The sequence below is a fragment of the Notolabrus celidotus genome, chromosome 21 (genome assembly GCF_009762535.1).
Source record: "Notolabrus celidotus isolate fNotCel1 chromosome 21, fNotCel1.pri, whole genome shotgun sequence".
NCBI lineage: Eukaryota > Metazoa > Chordata > Actinopteri > Labriformes > Labridae > Notolabrus > Notolabrus celidotus.
In genome coordinates, this window is record NC_048292.1 from 15,314,847 (window position 1) to 15,332,705 (window position 17,859).

Sequence of the window (17,859 nt, forward strand, 5' to 3'; positions counted from 1 at the left end):
GACCCTTACATCAGAGATTATTCTGTTTTTAACATTTAAAGCACCAAATGCCTAAGATCACCATGCGAGCACAGTAATATGGGGCGCCGTTTGTAAAGTTGTGCACACTGAAAATAAACGTAGTATGAATTTTTAAGCTCCTTTTTTATAAAAATTACATTAAGTGCAATATTTTTTATCTTTAAATTAAATTTTGTTGTGAAAAATATATTTAAGTTACAATCACTGTAAAATCCAAATGCTTGATATAAATAAAAATGTTAAATGTTAAATATAAATTTTGAATGTAAATATAAATGTTAAATGTAAATATAAATGTTAAACAAAATATAAATGTTAAATATACATGTTAAATATAATTACAAATAGAAATGCTTAATATAAATTTAAATGTTTAATAAAAATGTAAATTTAAATGTTAAATAAAAATGTTAAATGTAAAGATAAATGTATAATATAAATATAAATATTAAATATACATGTTAAATATAATTATAAATCCAAAATATAAATATAAATGCTTGATATAAATTAGATGCTTGATATAAATTTAAATGTTAAATAAAAATGTTAAATGGAAGGATAAATGTTAAATATAAATGTTAAATAAAATGTTAAATATAAATGTTAAACTTACCTGTTAAATATAATTATACATTTAAAATATCAATATACGTGTTAAATATAAATGTTAAATACAAATGTTAAATATAAATGTTAAATACAAGTGTTAAATATATCTGTTAAATATAAATATAAATGTTAAATATAAATATAAATGTAAAATATACATGTTAAATATAAGTATAAATTTTAAATATAAATGTTAAATATAAATGTTAAATACACATGTTAAATACACATGTTAAATATGATTATAAATTTAAAATATAAATATAAATGTTAAAAATAAATGTTTTCAGTGCGCACAACTTTACAAACGTTGCCACATACAGTAATTTGTGTAGTTCTTTATATCAGTTCAGTTTTCCTCTTCAGAACTGAACACAGTGTATTTTGATATTGTAAACATGTCGTACAGGTCATGGGTTGTGTCATTGTGCAATAAAAAAACAAAGAGAGCCGAACACTTACTTTGAAGATGCACTTTCATTCGGCTTTTCTGGTTTTCCGATTTAACTCCAGAACATTGAAGAAAGTCAGAAACAAACTTCTGCTTCAGTTCGGCGGTGGACTGTGGTTGGTGTGCGCCGCAGACTGCAGCCCTGTTTGATCCGCTGGTTTATCTTTATTCCTAAAGGTCCAGAGGGACTGTTATTACAAAGTCTCACTCGTGACAGCAAGTAGTTTCCTCGGTTCGTCTGCATCAACATTAGCTCACAGTTTACACACCTGCACCTCCAGGTAAATTGGAATCTCTCCTGCTCTCCAGTTTAGCTGTGTCTCCACTTTTTCCTCCGGTGCTTTGAATCACCTTTTCCTCAGTAAACTCCGGCTCATAAATTGTCTAAGTGTGTACGCAGTAAACAGCATGTCATATGGCTCTGTCAGAATCACTCAGTATTAAGTTTAGATGTATTTTTGTCACTTTGAAGCTGCAGACCTGAACAGCTGATCAGTGCGCTGCAGGAGGAAGAGCACGTCTGTGAAGCGTCCGAAAAATAGTGCAACAACAAAAAAAAACGGGCTTTCTGTTGGCAGAGTAAAGTGCTGAAAAAAATCTCAGTAAACATGAAGTGGTGGACAGACCCATCTGCAGAAAACTGAGGCCTATATCGTGCTGTTACTCCCAGACGTTTCTCACATAATTGAAGAGAATTTAGCCTTTTTTAATTATTTATTCATCTTTTTTTAAAGTTAGTTATTTAATCATTTTTTCCTTCTAGACTAATGGAAAAGGGATCTCTGATCCACACTCCAGCATAGGTGGGGGTAATGCACCCTAGTTGCCAACCGCCATTAAACAAAACGAAGAGAAGATTCTCACATTATTTTTGTTATTTATTTATTCATTTATTTATTGTGTATAATTATAACAATAATTATTATTAAACGTAATTGTATTATTATTATTATTATTAGTATCATTATTATTATTATTATTATTATCATTATTATTATTTATTTATTTATATATTTATTTATTTATGTGTTACTATTATATACATATATTACTTCGTTGCTTCATTTTCATTCATTGTTTGGTTATTTGTTTTCATGTTTGCATGATGTAGACCAGTAGTGTCAAACATGCGGCCCGCGGGCCAAAATCAGCCTGCCAGAGGTTCCAATCCGGCCCAGGGAACGACTTTTCAAAGTGAAAAAAATACAGAGAAGACATTAACTGCAATTTTTCAATAAAAGTAACTACTATTTCAAATTTGTCCTCTGGGGGGTCGCATACAATCATAGTGCTGACGGAGCGCCCTGAATGGTGCTCCGGGTCTTCTTTTCTCAAAGTGAGAAAATAGATGACTTGCTGTTTGCATAATCTGGTTGAGATTCACAAAGACTATTTAGAGCACTATAAGATGATCCACTAACTACTAAAACTAGCACTACACCCCTGCATACAACACTGTCCAGCAAGCAAACTGTTCCTGCTGGAGCTAAGAGGTCCAGAATAATCAACTTTACCTTCTTCATTATTATAATCTCTGTTCTTTTGCAGTAAACATTACACTGTGTGTGTCAGGTGAATGGGTAACCTGTGTGTTTGGTGTGTTCGCAGCAGGTTTCAGGGCTTAAAGAGTTAAATATTCAGCCTCACTATGAGACTCATCATGGCAAAAAATACAACAGCTGTTTTTGTAGAAAGATAGTTTTCATTTTCAGAATTTACTTGTACTTTTTTGCACTAAAACAAAGGGAAAAATTTAGAGTTGTCATTATTTAGAGGTTATTATGTTATGATTTTACCGGTCTGGCCCACTTCAGATCAACTTGGGCTGTATGTGGCCCCTGAACTGAAATGAGTTTGACGCCCCTGATGTAGACTGTTACCTGAAGTGCAAAACCCTGAAGTTGCTCTGGTGCAGTAGGTGGCGGTATGCACCATTATAATTTGGTTGGATCATAGACTGAATACATAATTGCGATTAAAAATATTGCCATCTGCCATTAAATCGAGCAAAGAAGGTGAAGTTTCTCACTGAGGTGTACGCATCCACTGTGGCAAGTAAAATTACTAGTTGTGACTCAAAACGACCCTACCATAAAAAAAAACCTGAAATATTCCTTTAATGCTGATGGTCTCATTTGTTTTTGTAGGTCATAAAGTCATCACTGTTAGTTTCACTTTGTTTCATAACCAGCTAAAAACTCCTCAAAGAGATTTAATTACTGAATTTGAAAGCAGTTTAGATTGTTTATTCTGATGTATTATAAAACTCTGAAAAAGTTAATGGATAAAGTATGTTTCACCCTCCTTTGGTTTCTTAACATTTAAACATCCTCAGAGTAAGTAAAGGGTTAAAGAGTCTGCTGTGCCTCTGAGACCCCGCCCCCTTTGGATGACTCATCATAACAGGAAGCAGGAAGTGCTCCCTAAGCAAACACGAACTGTTTAACAACTGTCACAGGACTCTGGCTATCAGGTATGTTTGGCTTTAACTTTTCTTATGAATATAATTTCGTGCGCATTTAAAGGCTTAAAAAGTTATCTTCAAATGGACTGTGAGTTAAAACCTCATCAAAACACGACTTCTGTCTGTGCAGGATCAGAGCCTGCACCCTTACCCTAGTTTCATTTTGACAGTAGAGAAGGAGAGCAGAGGGCAATTTGTTTAGTCAAATTTAAACATACAGAAAATACAGAAGCATGTGTGTGTGGTTGAAACCTATACTACTATAAACCACACCCAAAGATATAAAAGGTAATACATGTATACAGACTCACCAAAACAAATAAGATGTAGATTCAAGCAGCATTTTGTTTGATGAAGACAACAGGCCACGTGATGATTTATATGTAGTCTTTGTAGTTGGATGATTATGTAATAGTGATTTATTAATAGAATATTATGTAAACAGAACATTTCATGGAATTAATATCACTTAAAAGGCGATCGTACACTGCAAAAAGCCAGCCTTCAAAAACAATAATAAATCTACAAATTGGGGGTATGTTACTTAAAATAAGCAAAATGATCTGCCAACAGAACAAGACAATTTGGCTTGTCAAGACTTTCCAAAACAAGTAAAAACAGCTAACCTCAATGAACCCAGAAATACCTTAAAATGAGTGTATTTTCACTAATAACAAGTGCATTTTTCTTGATAGAAATAAAAAGACTTATTCTTATTCTTAAATTAAGTAAATGCTAGTGCCATTATCTTGACATAATGACATGCACTAGGCATTACATTTCTTGAAAACTGCAAAGTTATACTAAAAACTAATTTACTTTTCTTGATGGAAAGACAAAAGTTGAGAATATATTTCTCATTATGTAGGATCATTTTCTTAAAATTCTTAAATGAGCCAAAAGTTGTGGAATTCATAAATCATATTAATGCCTTGTAATTTGGAAGAACTTATCTGAATGTAATTATTTCTGTTTTAAATGTTAAATGTTTATAATTAAGTGTCAATTTACAGTACTGTGCCAACTGTATTAATATATAGTAGTAAATATTTTCTTTTTTTTGCATCTTAAACTTATTTTATTTATTTTTTTCCTTGACTTGTAGTATAACATATTTTCTATCGTTTCACTGAAAATTAAAACAGTGGATCACATTTGGCTGTCATTTGTTTTAATTGTGTGAAGAGACACGCATTCTCTGTTCAACTTCACTGCCTCATTTTAACTTGGTGCTACTCTGCTTGTTGTTTTTATTTATTTTATTGTGTTGTTTTTATTGTGTTTTATCCTCTCTGTAAAGTTTCCTTGAGCGCTTGGAAAGGTGCTTTAAATAAAATGTATTATTATTATTATTATTATTATTATTATTATACAATTGTGTTACAGTCATGATTTCTTATTTTATTCTTGAAATAAGAAATTATGACTTTGAAAAAGCAGTTTTATACTGAGTGTTGATGAGACCGCTTTGTAACAGTTGATATTCTAGTTTCAAGCCTGTATTACTCAATATACAGTAGGTCATAAAAGCTCAGGAACAAGCTGTAATATATTACTGAGATCATTTAGGATCAAAACACTCAAAACAAGTGAAACACACTAACATAAAAACTGCTCAGTGAGAAAAACTATCTTATCAGGCAAAGAATAAGAACATTTCACCCTTATCTGAGATATTCAATCTTACTTAGATTTCAGTTTTTGCAGTCTGTTAATGCACAAAAGAGGTGAGAAATATATCTTCATATGGAGTTACAGCAGTGGGAATAAAGGTAGGAAATTATGATAAATAAAAAAGAAGAATTAAAGCATGATCTAATAAACGTGGTTTTGTGTTGTTCAGGATGGCAGGCAGGCTCTCCCTCCCTGAGGTGGACCTCTCCTGTCCCATCTGCTGCGACATCTTCAGAGAGCCGGTGGTCCTCAAGTGCAGCCACAGCTTCTGCTCGCCGTGCCTGCAGCAGTACTGGTCGCATGGACGGAGCCGGGACTGCCCTATGTGTAGAAACCAGTCTGTGGATGACCCGGTGCCCAGCCTGACCCTGAAGAACCTTTGTGAGGCGTACGTCCAGGAGAGCGAAGGCTTGGAGGAAACAGGAGGAGGCGGAGGAGGAGAGCTGTATTGTGATCCTGGGGAGATGTGTGTTCTTCACGGGGAGAAGCTCAAGCTTTTCTGCCTGCCGGATCAGGAGCCGATCTGTGTGGTTTGTCACACCTCCAGGAAGCACAAACAGCACGACTGCTGCCCTGTCAGCGAGGCTGTCGTGGACGTGAAGGTAGAGCTGGGCGATATTTAATAAGATGTTGGTCTGAGCAGCTAATATCTGTTACAGGCTTTCAAATCAAACCTCTCTTTCTGATCTACTCAGGATAAGATGAAGTCAGCCCTTGATTCTTTGCAAGAAAAGAAGGACGCATTCGACAAAATGAAGAAGAACTACGAGGACGCGGTGGAGCACATTCAGGTGAAAGGGACACTGTGTTCACAAACATCTTGAATGGTCTGCTTTGTAGTGGAAAAACGAAATGACTAATAAAAAGAATTGAAGAATGGTTACCTGTGTTTTTTTCTTCCCCAGGTTCAGGCTCAGTTCGTCCAAAGGCGAACCCACGAGGAGTTTGAAAAGCTCCACATGTTCCTGAGAGTGGAAGAGGAGGCCAGGATGGAGGCACTGAGAAGGGAGGAAGAGCAGAAGAGCAGAGTGATGATGCAGAAGATCGAAGAAATTACAGGAGAGATAACGTCTTTGTCTGAATCAATCAAACATTTGGAGGAGGAGCTTGCTTTGGAGGGTGTATTTGTACTTCAGGTGAGCTCATAAATGTTGATATGAATCCACAGACATTAGCATGACAGTAGGGATGCACCAATCCTACTTTTTAGGTCACGATATGGATATCGATACCTGGGCTTTGGTATCTGCCAATACCGGTACTAGCCGATCCGATCCTGGTATTGATTTAACAATCTCTATTCCTTAATGTGAGAATAAAATCATGTTTTGGCAACTTCAGGATTTTCTGACTTGATGGTGAACTGCACTTGGGTTCCAAGTGCTAAACCAGAGGCTGGAATCCCTTCATTTCAAGGATCCGGTACAATTAAATCCAATAACCTGTTTGTTTTTTTCACACTTTGAATCCATTAGTAGAAGGTTTCTTGCTTCTTTGTAGTCGGCTACAGCTGACGTAAAATTCTTCCAGCCATTATACTTTTCAGCGTGACTGCCATCCGTTGAAACATTACCGCTGCACATGTTGCAAGTTTCTGGCGGAGTTGTTAGCAAAAGAAGCGTGACATGCACCTAAACTGCAGAGCCTCTGTAGTTAGTCTCCATCATGCTACACCGGGCAAAAATGCACAGGCCGGCTGGCGCTGATGATGTAGGAGACGCACATGGCTGTTGTAAACACAGAAAAGCATAGAACTGAGATGAATAGATCTGCCATATGGATCAGCACTGTATATCGTCCCTTTTTCACCAATATCCGATCTAGCTTTTTGAGTCCGATCTAGCCGATATCAGATACCAGGATCGAATCGGTGCATCCCGACATGAAAGTTTGTCTTTGAGTTCTTTTGTGACTTTGCCTTTTATCTTTTCAGAACTGCAAGAGGACACTGGCAAGGTGAAGCAGACTTTGATCTTTTCATCTGTGTTTCTCTGCTCCAAAAACAAGATATTTATGCTTTCTGAATGTGCTTTCTGTAGAGCAAACTGCCCAGTTGAAAACCCGATCATGGCTCCGGGGTTGCTCATAGATGTTGCAAAATATCTGGGTTCTCTGAAGTTCCATGTTTGGGAGAAAATGCACAACACTGTCAAATACAGTAAGTACATTTACAGCTATGTTTATTCCTCAAATTGTCAGATGCTTTTTCCTTCAGTCAAGTGAATTTGTGAGATAAATGCAAAATGAGATTCAGTTCCTTGAGGTAGAGACATCTGACAACCTGCCATGTTCTCTGCAGCTCCGGTGACCCTCGACCCCAACACGGCCGCTCCGTGGCTCATCCTGTCAGATGACCTCACCAGCGTCTGTGACAGCGATGTGAAGCAGAAGTTACCTGACAACCCGGAGCGCTTCAACCCTGATACAGCTGTCCTGGGCCGCGAGGGCTTCACCTCAGGGAAACACTCCTGGGAGGTCAGCGTGGGAGACAACCAGGCGTGGGTTGTTGGGGTGGCGAAGGAATCTGTCGTAAGGAAAGAGAAAGTGTCCTCAGTGCTCAAGAACGGATACCTGTGCGTGTACTTCTATCATAAAATGTACTTTGCGGGTACTTCTCCGTTAACAAGGCTTACCCTAAAGAGGAATCCACAGAAGGTCCGGGTGCTGCTGGACTGTGACAAGGGCAAGGTGTCTTTCTATGACCCCCAAGATAACTCCAACATCTACACGTTCAAACACGCCATCACCGAGAAAGTCTTTCCTTACTTCTGGGTGGGTTGTCAGCAGTGTCCTTTGATAGTGGAGCCGCTAGAGGTTTCTGTGAAAGCTCTTGGGTATTGTTAGAAGTAGAACATTTAAATTTCATATCTTTTAGTTTTCTAGCACAAAAAAAGAGGTATTTTGAATTCCAGAAAGTGCAAGAAGGTACTCAGAATGTGAAATCAAGACGCATAATTTCAAGTCTTTTCTGATCATTTTTACTGCACTTTGTCACACGACTTCTTTTCTTACTTTAGTTTGATCTTTGCACTTTGAAACCAAAACAGAAGCTCTTTAAACGTTATTGTCTGAATTGTTTGTGCAATACGCAATCATCATAATCACAACGTGTGTTTTTTTAACAGCAAAGTGTAGCCTGAGAATATCGTACAGAAATGTGGCTCCTGCTTGTTAAATCCAATATCGTAATACATATTGGAATCTGCATGTCGAACATGAAATGTCTGTCCATTTGTATGACTAATCTGTGTTGATAGCATTGTAATTATGGCACAAATGATGCCTTGTGTGTCAATACTGATTACATTGTACAAATTTAGAGTGGTAAATTAATTAATAAATGATTTTCAATTATTAAAGTTCCTTTGTCAGTTCTGTCTCGAGTCAACACCTACATGTATGACCTAGTTTTGTTGAGAACAAAATGAAGAGTAGTTTCTTATTTAGTAATGAGGATTCTAAGCTAGTACATAAATAAAACAGTGGTCACATTAATGTTAATTATTTTCTCCTCTCACAGAAGGGTTATTCTGTATGTGAGAAAAGGTTTCAAATGCATCATATTAAATATTTATTACAGGGTGGATAGAGAATAAAATCTATAATAATTGTATTACACTTAAAAAATTGCCCCTCTAAAAACCAGAAAAAAAGCGTTTCCCTTTGAAATAAGCAAAAAAATATCTGCCAATAGAACAAGTGAAAATTTGCTTGGAAAGATTTCTTAAAATAAGACGTAATATTTAGAAAACTGTGAGTTTAAAATTAGCAGGGAAAACTTATTTTAAGCAATATTTTACCAGTATTTTAAAGCTTAGTGTGTCAGAATAATATTTTTTCACTCAAAAAAAGATTTTTGCACTAATGCATTTCATGTCAACTTCTTCATTTGAGATATATTCACCTTAATTTAAGTTGTATTATAGCGGCACTTCTCTAGGTTTAAAAACATCTTGTACTTGAAATAAGATTACAAAGTTTAATTTGAGCATTTTGAGATATAATGTCTTCTCATAGTGAGCTGGATAAACTAATATTCAGTCATGTCGTTTTTTAGGATAAGCCAGCTATACTCAAAAGTAGGTGTTTCATTGTGTGCATGTAGTTTGAGGATGTATATTTCTATCTGATTTAGAAGAAACAGTGCCTGAAAACTGTAACCCACCCTTAAAAAACAACTTTCCTTTCTTTCTTTCTTTCTTTCTTTCTTTCTTTCTTTCTTTTGTCAATGGAGCTGTTTTCTGATAGATTCTCCAATAAAATGCATTTACTTAAATCAAGAAAACTGTTTGTCTTAAATCCAGATTATCCATCTTCTACAAATAAGATCTCAGCTTGTGAGAAAAATGTATGAAATGTCAAATAAACTTTGTTTCTTTTAAATTACAACTCAAAACAAGATCATTTCAAGATTGTTTGACTTAACAAGATATTTAAGATGCATAGTCTTAAAACAAGTCCCTCTATCTTGCTCAAATGTTACTTGTTTAGTAAATGTATCTTAAATTAAGTGGGATAAGACATTTTGACTAAAAATGAGACCATTTCACTTGGTAAGATTTTGAGTTTTTGCAGTGTGTCCCCATTTAATTAGGAAAAGTCATGAAATATGAAGCCAAAAAAATGATGTTGGTCATTTATTTAGAGACGTTAAACATTGAATGGGGTCCAATTGATTCCAAGGATAATAGGAGGGTTAATGACTGTACTCTACATTTGAAAATTTCCCTGATAAGTATTGAAGTTATTTTGTGGAGTAACAATGTATTCATTTTGACTTAATTGTTCTTCATATGTCTGAAAATGTGTATTTTTTCCACCGTCAACTTAAAAAAAATCATCTTGAAAGCACTTATTTTTGTATTTAAACAGCAATTTAAGGTGTCATGTTACTCCACCCACCAATGTATCGCGTGGAGGACTGAGACGTTTTCCAGCTAACTCTTTACTTCTCCAACAAAAACACAAAATATACATTTACTGTCTTTTTTTTTTTCTCTGCTACTGATTTATATGAAGCTGGAAATTCGACGCCACATGTGTCAGTAGCTGTTCGTAACGTTTCTGAAGGTAAGTTTAGATTAATATCAACTTTGTAATTAGCAGTTAACTCTCAAGGGCTAAACCTGCAGAGGTTAGCAAGTAAAAGTTACAAGAATGATGAACTATGGATGGCTGACATCGTTAAAACTCGTATTCTAGAAGCACATGTTAAGCACTTGAATTCTATTCCACAAAATAGCATTAAGCTACTTCAATTTAATACATTTAATGAGCTTAGCTAACTTCTGTTCACTGGGAACTTTTTTTTGTTAAATATTTTTTTTAGAGGAAATGTACTAAACTAAAAAGAACTGTCTACATCTGCTCTTGTTAAATGCACAAAAATGAGACTCATTTTACAATAGTGTGCTAAAATTATATTATTATTATTATTCCGAGATTAAATTCAGAATTCTGAGATTAAAGTCAAAATTCTGAATTCTGAGAAAAAAGTCAGGATTCTTAGATTAAAGTAAGAATTTTTAGATTAAAGTCAGATAATTCTCAGATTAAAGTTAGAATTCTGAGAAAGAAGTCAGAATTCTAAGATTAAAGTCAGAATTCTGCGAAAGAAGTCAGAATTCTGAGATTACAGTTAGAATTCTTAGATTGAAGACAGAATTCTGAGAAAGAAATCAGAATTCCGAGATTAAAGTCAGAGAATTCTCAGATTCAAGTTAGAATTCTGAGAAAGAAGTCAGAATTCTCAGATTAAAGTTAGAGAATTCTGAGATTAAAGTTAGAATTCTGAGAAAGAAGTCAGAATTCTCAGATTAAAGTTAGAGAATTCTGAGATTAAAGTTAGAATTCTGAGAAAGAAGTCAGAATTCTAAGATTCAAGTTAGAGAATTCTGAGATTAAAGTTAGAATTCTAAGTTTGAAGTTAGAATTCTTAGATTGAAGTCAGAATTCTGAGATTAAAGTCAGATTTCTGAGATTAAAGTAAAGTCAAAATTCTGAGACAAAAACCAGGATTCCTTAATCTCCAAATTCTGACCTTTTTCTAATAATGATAATAATAATAATAAAAAAATGGACCTTCATTTTTTTTCTCAGTGGCCTTAATCCTCTTCAGTAAATTTCAGCCCATTGTAAATGGTCTTTTTTGGAAACATAAATACTTCTATGTTGAAATAAAATTGAATGTACGAATCACAAGAAAAGTAGTAAAATACAAAAAAATCTGACTGATACATCATGAGTAATTGTGAAACATGTGTTCAGCACTCATGTTTTCATACAAAACATTATTCTTTTCCTAAAGCATTATCTTGTTTAGTGGTTTGTGTGCTAAAACATGCTGCTAACAATCTATCCATCATTAAATTTGTGCCATTAATCAGATATTGTTTACTGCAAACGGTACCAAAATGTAATGTACTGATATCTGTCAACAGGGCTGCTCTTGGTCAATAGCAACACTCAGCCATGATACAACATGTATAAGCTCATTCCTAGTTTCTGGTGCTCAGTGGCTGAAAACAATTCGTTCTGGCAGTTTTTTACAGGATGTCCAAGATGCCTCCCATTCCATCCTCCAGAGGACCAAAAAGAAAGATGGAACAAGATGCATTACCCTCAGAGGCCCCATCCAAATCATCCAAAGTCACCTTCCTGAGCCCGTCTCTCCTCCTGCTGGAAATCCCTGCTGACACCAACACCAGCCTTCCCGTGTGGGAGGCCATGAGATCCCAGCAAGTGGACGTGGCGTGGATTGTCAACCCCTACGGTATTAGTGTCCATGTAACCCCTTTGACTTCTTTCCAAGGCAAGATATCAGCTACCAGAGAAGGTGAAAGCGGGACTACCCTTTCTACCAGCCACCTGAAGCCTCAGGTGATCATCAAGTCCATCAGTCAGCAGCAAAGCCCCGCCCATAATACCCCCTGCGTCCTGCTATCCTTCCCTCAAAACAGCACCCAGTTACTGTCCGGCCTTCCAGGACAATCACAGACAATCCCTCTGATCCAAAACACCTCCCTGCTCGTCCACCTTCCTCTCATCATCACCCAACCACAGCCTGCTGTTCTGCCCAGCACCCCTACCAAGAAAGACTTCCAACCCACCCTCATAACCCCGACCACTACGCCTACCAAAGAATACCCTCCCTCCTCACTTCCTGCCACATCTCCTTTCCACACCAGGTCCTGTTCTGACACCCTGATCTGTGATAACTTCATGCTGAATGTGTGCCATGCTGGGAGAAAATGTAAGCTGTACCACACTCCATACCCGTTTCACTGGCAGCTCTGGGCAGTGATCACCCACCGGTGGGTTGATCTCGCTGTTCGCTCTCAGGTTCTACTTGAAAGGATGTACTGTGATGTCAACCAGGAGGTTGTTGTTCTCAAGGATGGGTGAGTAAAATATCTGATGAAAGAAAGAAAAAAGTAAGTTAAAATTAAGGTAATAATCACTCATTCATTTACATATGGAATAAAATTTAATACACTTCAAAGTAGGAAAATATTTTCAGTTTAAGTAATTTAACAAAATAGCTAACTTGGAAAAAAATGCACCTTTTTTGTAGGTTAGAAACATAGACTGTATATATAATGGACAGCATCTCTCCACCTTTTCCCTTTGAACGGTTTTGAAGTCAAAATATCCCGTTCCAGAACGCTGCCATCTTGTAAATTTTCCTGCAGCCAGAGTCTACAGAGTTTCTCTCTATGGCAGCTGTCAATCAAAGTAAATCTGGAAGTGGGGCGCAGGTGGCCTAGCGGTCTAAGCGCCCCATGTATAGAGGCAATAAAGTCCTCGTTGCAGTGGTTGACTCCCGGCCGATTGACCATTTCCTGCATGTCTTCCCCCACTCTCTACTCCCCACATTTCCTGTCTCTCTTCAGCTGTCCTCTCAATAAAGCCCAAAAAGGCCAAAAATATAATAAAAAAATTAAAAAATCCAGAAGTAAAACCCTGTTTTTTAACCTCTAATAACTAAGGAAAAATAAACTTTTCAGAAAAAAGAGGCCCACGTGTATTTATTTTTATAAAGTTTGACCGCAGCCCCATGCAAATGAATGGGGGAGACGGAGTTTTTGACCTATACTGCAGCCAGCCACCAGGGGGAGCAGCCCTGGGCGGCCATTGCGGCGGCCTCACTTCGAGACGAGCAAGATGACGTCCATTATTTTTTACAGTCTATGGTTAGAAATCATACACATACAGTGCATTATCTTATTAAATTAAAATATGAACAAATGAAAAATAAGATTGGGGAGAAAAAATGAAATTAATAATGTGATGACAAAATATTAAATAAGATTGTTTTTTAACATACATGTTGCAAAGTGCATTCTACCAGTGATTCTACCATGTTGATTCATTCTTTTCAGTGATGCCCGCTACAGTCTGACCTTTGACTCCATGGAGCTGGACGATCAGTCCAAGTACAACGGGGTGAGACGACTGACCAACTCTGACAGCCTGCTCAAGAACCCACACTTCCCCAACAAATGGGAAATCTACTGGTGGAACAACCTGAGCTGGGAGGAGTACGAGAAGGTGGACGGTTTCTCATTTGTTGCACACTTAGATTGTTATGTGATCTCTAAAAACTTTTTCTACTTCCACAACGACATCCTTTTTATTGATACAGGATGAAAAAAACATCCCTTCTTAAAGCTACAGTACATTGTTCTTTTCTCCTTTTTGACAATACTTTAGAAATGGGAGGAACATAAAAAATATAAGAATCTGTCTTCATACATCCCTCAAATTTTCACTTATTTTATTAATACTAGTATGCACTTATTGGTACATTTTTGCTAGTTTTTGATACCACATGCTCTAAACGGATACATCATTTTCACGTGTGACAGTAATGATTGTATCAAAACCTTTTTTTAAAAATGACAGATCTGCTGTCATATTTTCGACTCCAGGTTGCTTTTTTATATTCTGTAAAAGTAGATCTTTGTAAAAATGTATTAAAATAGTACGTATAAAAAATATTTCAAAATCTGTCAAGCCAAATCAAGATCTTATAACATTTTCATACTCTCATAAGTCAAATTTAATCATCAATTTATACCCAAAATTTCCAAGACTGTCTTCCTGTTCTAATATTGCAGAAGAAGTCAACTTCACTATCATGTATGGTATGTGTTAAAGTAAAATGCAGAATGCTATGAATGATGGTATCCTATTTCTGTTGGGCTAAAGGTTAAAACCAGGGATGTAAATTTCAAGTATTTTCCATGATCAATCTTTGGGAATGTTAACGATCAATTATCGAGGAATCATTAAAAAAAAAACATAAAAGTTTTCCATGTCAAAAAGAATACCAAATGCGTTTTTCCCCTGAATCAAATTTTCTTTCATGACACAATGTTTATAACTGGCGGTATTGAATATCTACAGATCATATTGAGGTGTTCAAAATGTTAAACATGCTGAATATCAACGTGTAGTAAAAGTGAAGTAAAGTAAAAGTGAAGGCTCAGACTTCAACAAGAGAATTGAACAGAAACATATTATAGCCTCAGTGTCCAGTTTTCTGTCTACTTGTTCTTATTGAGAAAAATGAGCATGTGAACGCGGTCAGGTGTCAGCCGGGAGCGCAACCGGGTCATAATCAGTCTGGCGGCGGCGGAGTAAAAGAGCGCTCGTGGAGACCTGTCACTCAGCCGCAGCCCACAGCTGAGCGTCTCTGCTGTGTGCAACACCTTTAGTCGGCTGATTCATATCGAAACATGCTTTAAACTTAAAACACCTCCCTGATAGCTGAACGAAACATGACACATGATGTTTGTTGATATAAAATCGAAATAATAAAATGTGCTTGAGTAAGTTCTTAACAATCAATTAATCGATACTCGATTTATTAAAAGTTGAACTGTGTTCCTGCATAGAACTTCCTTTGCATTCAGCAACGTGCAGTTTCTCTGCGCATGTGCAGCTTTTTCTAAACCCACCTGATATTGCCTTCCTGCCAACTTCCTGTATGGTAGTTGACCTCAACCCACAGTAGCATGTCTGGTTGTAAGGTACGGATAGACTCACTTCCTGCAACCAATTTGCCAAGCCTGATGCCACCCACATCCGTTGGGCCCTTGTTGTCTTAAATTGAGGTGTTTTGATTAAACCAGCTCCCCAAAATATTTGGAACCCCAATTCCATGAGGGTTAGACGCAACGTAAAATGTTGATAAAAACAGTCTGATGGTTCTCAAATTAAAATATATCAGCAACACATTTCAAAACAGTCTGAATTACAGTGTTGTTAATAGAGGAAGTGATCACTTCTTCAGTGATGCAACATCAGTTTTGATTTGTCATATCACAGGAAAATGTCTCACTTCGCCTTGGTTAATGTCAGATGGGTTCAGGCCCAGAGAAGTCGCCAGCATTTCAGCATCATGTTTAACCCTCCTGCTATGTTCGTTTCTCTGGAACAGCAATAATGTTCCTGGTTCAATTTGACCCGGGGCATATTCAATTATCCAAAAGTGTCAGAACCCCAAAAGAAATCCCAATACACATTTTTTTTTTAAATCTAATTTTTAACTCCATCACTAACCATTTAAATCAATATTTAGTCCATTGGTGTTCTTTAATTCTCATAGATCATGGTTAAATGAGGATAACTCACTCGTTTTTTATTAAAATTAATGTTAATTTTTTTTAATGTACATTGGAAAGTCTTAAATACAAATACAATAGATGTACATGACACAGATTTTTGTTTATTTTATTTTACATTTTGAATTTTTTTATTTTTATGAAGTGATGTTGATAAATTAACACAACTCCTCTTCTGTCACATGCTGCCCAGATTTTTAGATTGCATTTAGCTGGTTTGGAAGGCTTATACTGCCTGAAATAGACCTTAAAAAGGGTCAATTTGACCCGCAACATAACAGGAGGGTTAAATATGGTTTCTTCTTTGCATGGTACCCGCATTTGTAGACGCAGCGATAAACTGTGTTTACAGACAATGGTTTTTGGATGTGATTTTGAGCCCATGCAGTGAGTTCCACTACAGAGTCATGTCTGTTTTTAATGCTGTAAGTATTCACTTAATAGTATACTTAGATTTTCTCTCATGATTATGACCTAATGAGGGAGAGAAGCATTAATAAAGTGTCTCAGCTACCTGGTCGTACCCAGCATGCTTTGGGTATTGAATCATCCCGTTGTCTTTCATGTCATTGGTTCATGTTTCCACAGACTCTGTCCGCCCTGCTTCTAAACTGTATGAGTAAAAAAGAACCAAAGTGCTACTTCCAAATCGGCGTTCAGAAGTACAAAGTGGACTTCACCGCCATGACCCAGACAAATGTCAGGACGGGCTTCCAGAGAGACATCCGCTGCAGACCCGTCTACCGCTCCCCTAGATCCATGCAACCTTTCCTGCAGTCAGTATCCCAGGTCTTCTGTGTTTCTCTCCACAAGCAGTCCAACAATGACATAGTCACATATATATATCATCTTTTTCACTTCATTATCCAGGACAGGAATCCAGGCTGGACCCAGCAGTGATCCTCCTGCGGATAACTTCAGTGTAGACCCTCTGGAGGAGTTCAGCTCCTGGTATCCTCCCGTGTGGTCTCTGGTTTGTGAGCAGGACTACAGTTTGGTGGACGTTCCAGCAGACTCAGAGGCCCACCGGAGGGTCCGAAACCTCTTCTATGAGAGTCTTCCGGAGTCCAAGGTGGACATCATCGGAATCCAGCAGGTCCAGAACCTGCTGCACTGGGACAAGTATCAAAGGTCAGGCTAGAACAAGGTTCTTTGACTGTAATATAAATATTATGATATCTATAAAATCCTACATCTTAACATTCCCGTTAGGCACAAGCTGTACATGCAGAAGCATCACGACAAGCAGAAGGAGACTCTCGAGCGACATCTCTTCCACGGGACGAACAAAGAAGCCGCTCAGGGTATCTGCGTCAACAACTTCGACCCCCGCATGGCAGGCCACAACGGAACGTCCTTTGGTTTCGGTTCATACTTTGCCACCGCCGCCTCGTTCTCCAACTCATACGCAGCCATGGCGGGGCCAAACGAAGTCCACCACATGTTCCTCGCCAAAGTCCTTGTCGGAAAGGCAAGCCTCGGAAAGAACCACTACAACAAGCCTCCACCCCTCAGCTCCAAGACCAAGCAGTACTGTTTCTACGACAGCTGCGTGGACAACCAGGACAAACCCTCCTTGTATGTGGTTTTTGACAGGTGTCAGTGCTACCCGTACTACCTCATTAAGTACAAAGAGCTGCCCAACGAGGTCGAGGTTTAAAAGAGAGGAGGGGCGTTGTTAGAAGAGTTAGTTAGCTTGATGCCGATTGTTCAGATTTAAAGCTGCTAGTTACAAAACTATCTCAAATGCATTATGTTTCTTACCTCAATGAAGTTCAAGTTAAAACAAAAGTTTAACCATGTAGTTCAAACTTACGAAGCACTTTATCAAGTCAGACGTCTTTATTTTGTTTGTTAGAATGTTTTTCATTGATGGAATTAAGTATTGTTGTTTTTCTGTGAAAGGTGTTTTGATTAAATTGTTTACGTGTTTAAGGAAATAAACTGTTCACTGAATATTTAAATATTTGTTTGATCTTTTAATTCAGTATTTATTTTTTTTTTATGTA

The 17,859-nt window shown here is 37.0% G+C and overlaps 3 protein-coding genes across 4 annotated transcripts in view; 2 read left to right on the forward strand and 1 right to left on the reverse strand.

The window, feature by feature from the left end:
* ptn (pleiotrophin) overlaps window positions 1-1,564 on the reverse strand; it is a 109,053-nt gene extending 107,489 nt beyond the window's left edge. Inside the window, exons 1-2 of one of the 2 annotated variants that reach the window (XM_034673784.1) lie at window positions 1,354-1,564; window positions 1,096-1,255 (exon numbers count right to left, since the gene is read on the reverse strand). The gene's annotated coding sequence lies outside the window, so the exon portion shown is untranslated. Of the gene's footprint in view, window positions 1-1,095 lie in introns of both variants that reach the window. The other variant, XM_034673785.1, reaches the window with a different exon arrangement.
* A 1,963-nt stretch (window positions 1,565-3,527) lies between these two features.
* trim35-14 (tripartite motif containing 35-14) lies at window positions 3,528-8,576 on the forward strand. Its single transcript, XM_034673782.1, has 7 exons — window positions 3,528-3,557; window positions 5,392-5,824; window positions 5,918-6,013; window positions 6,128-6,358; window positions 7,156-7,178; window positions 7,262-7,380; window positions 7,522-8,576. Exons 2-7 carry the CDS (start codon window positions 5,393-5,395, stop codon window positions 8,064-8,066), a joined length of 1,446 nt encoding a protein of 481 aa, XP_034529673.1. The 5' UTR covers window positions 3,528-3,557; window position 5,392; the 3' UTR covers window positions 8,067-8,576.
* A 1,491-nt stretch (window positions 8,577-10,067) lies between these two features.
* Window positions 10,068-17,814, forward strand: LOC117804657 (protein mono-ADP-ribosyltransferase TIPARP-like). The gene is made up of 6 exons (XM_034672944.1): window positions 10,068-10,292; window positions 11,764-12,622; window positions 13,604-13,772; window positions 16,439-16,626; window positions 16,721-16,981; window positions 17,063-17,814. Exons 2-6 carry the CDS (start codon window positions 11,775-11,777, stop codon window positions 17,508-17,510), a joined length of 1,914 nt encoding a protein of 637 aa, XP_034528835.1. The 5' UTR covers window positions 10,068-10,292; window positions 11,764-11,774; the 3' UTR covers window positions 17,511-17,814.
* The last annotated feature ends 45 nt before the right edge of the window (window positions 17,815-17,859 follow it).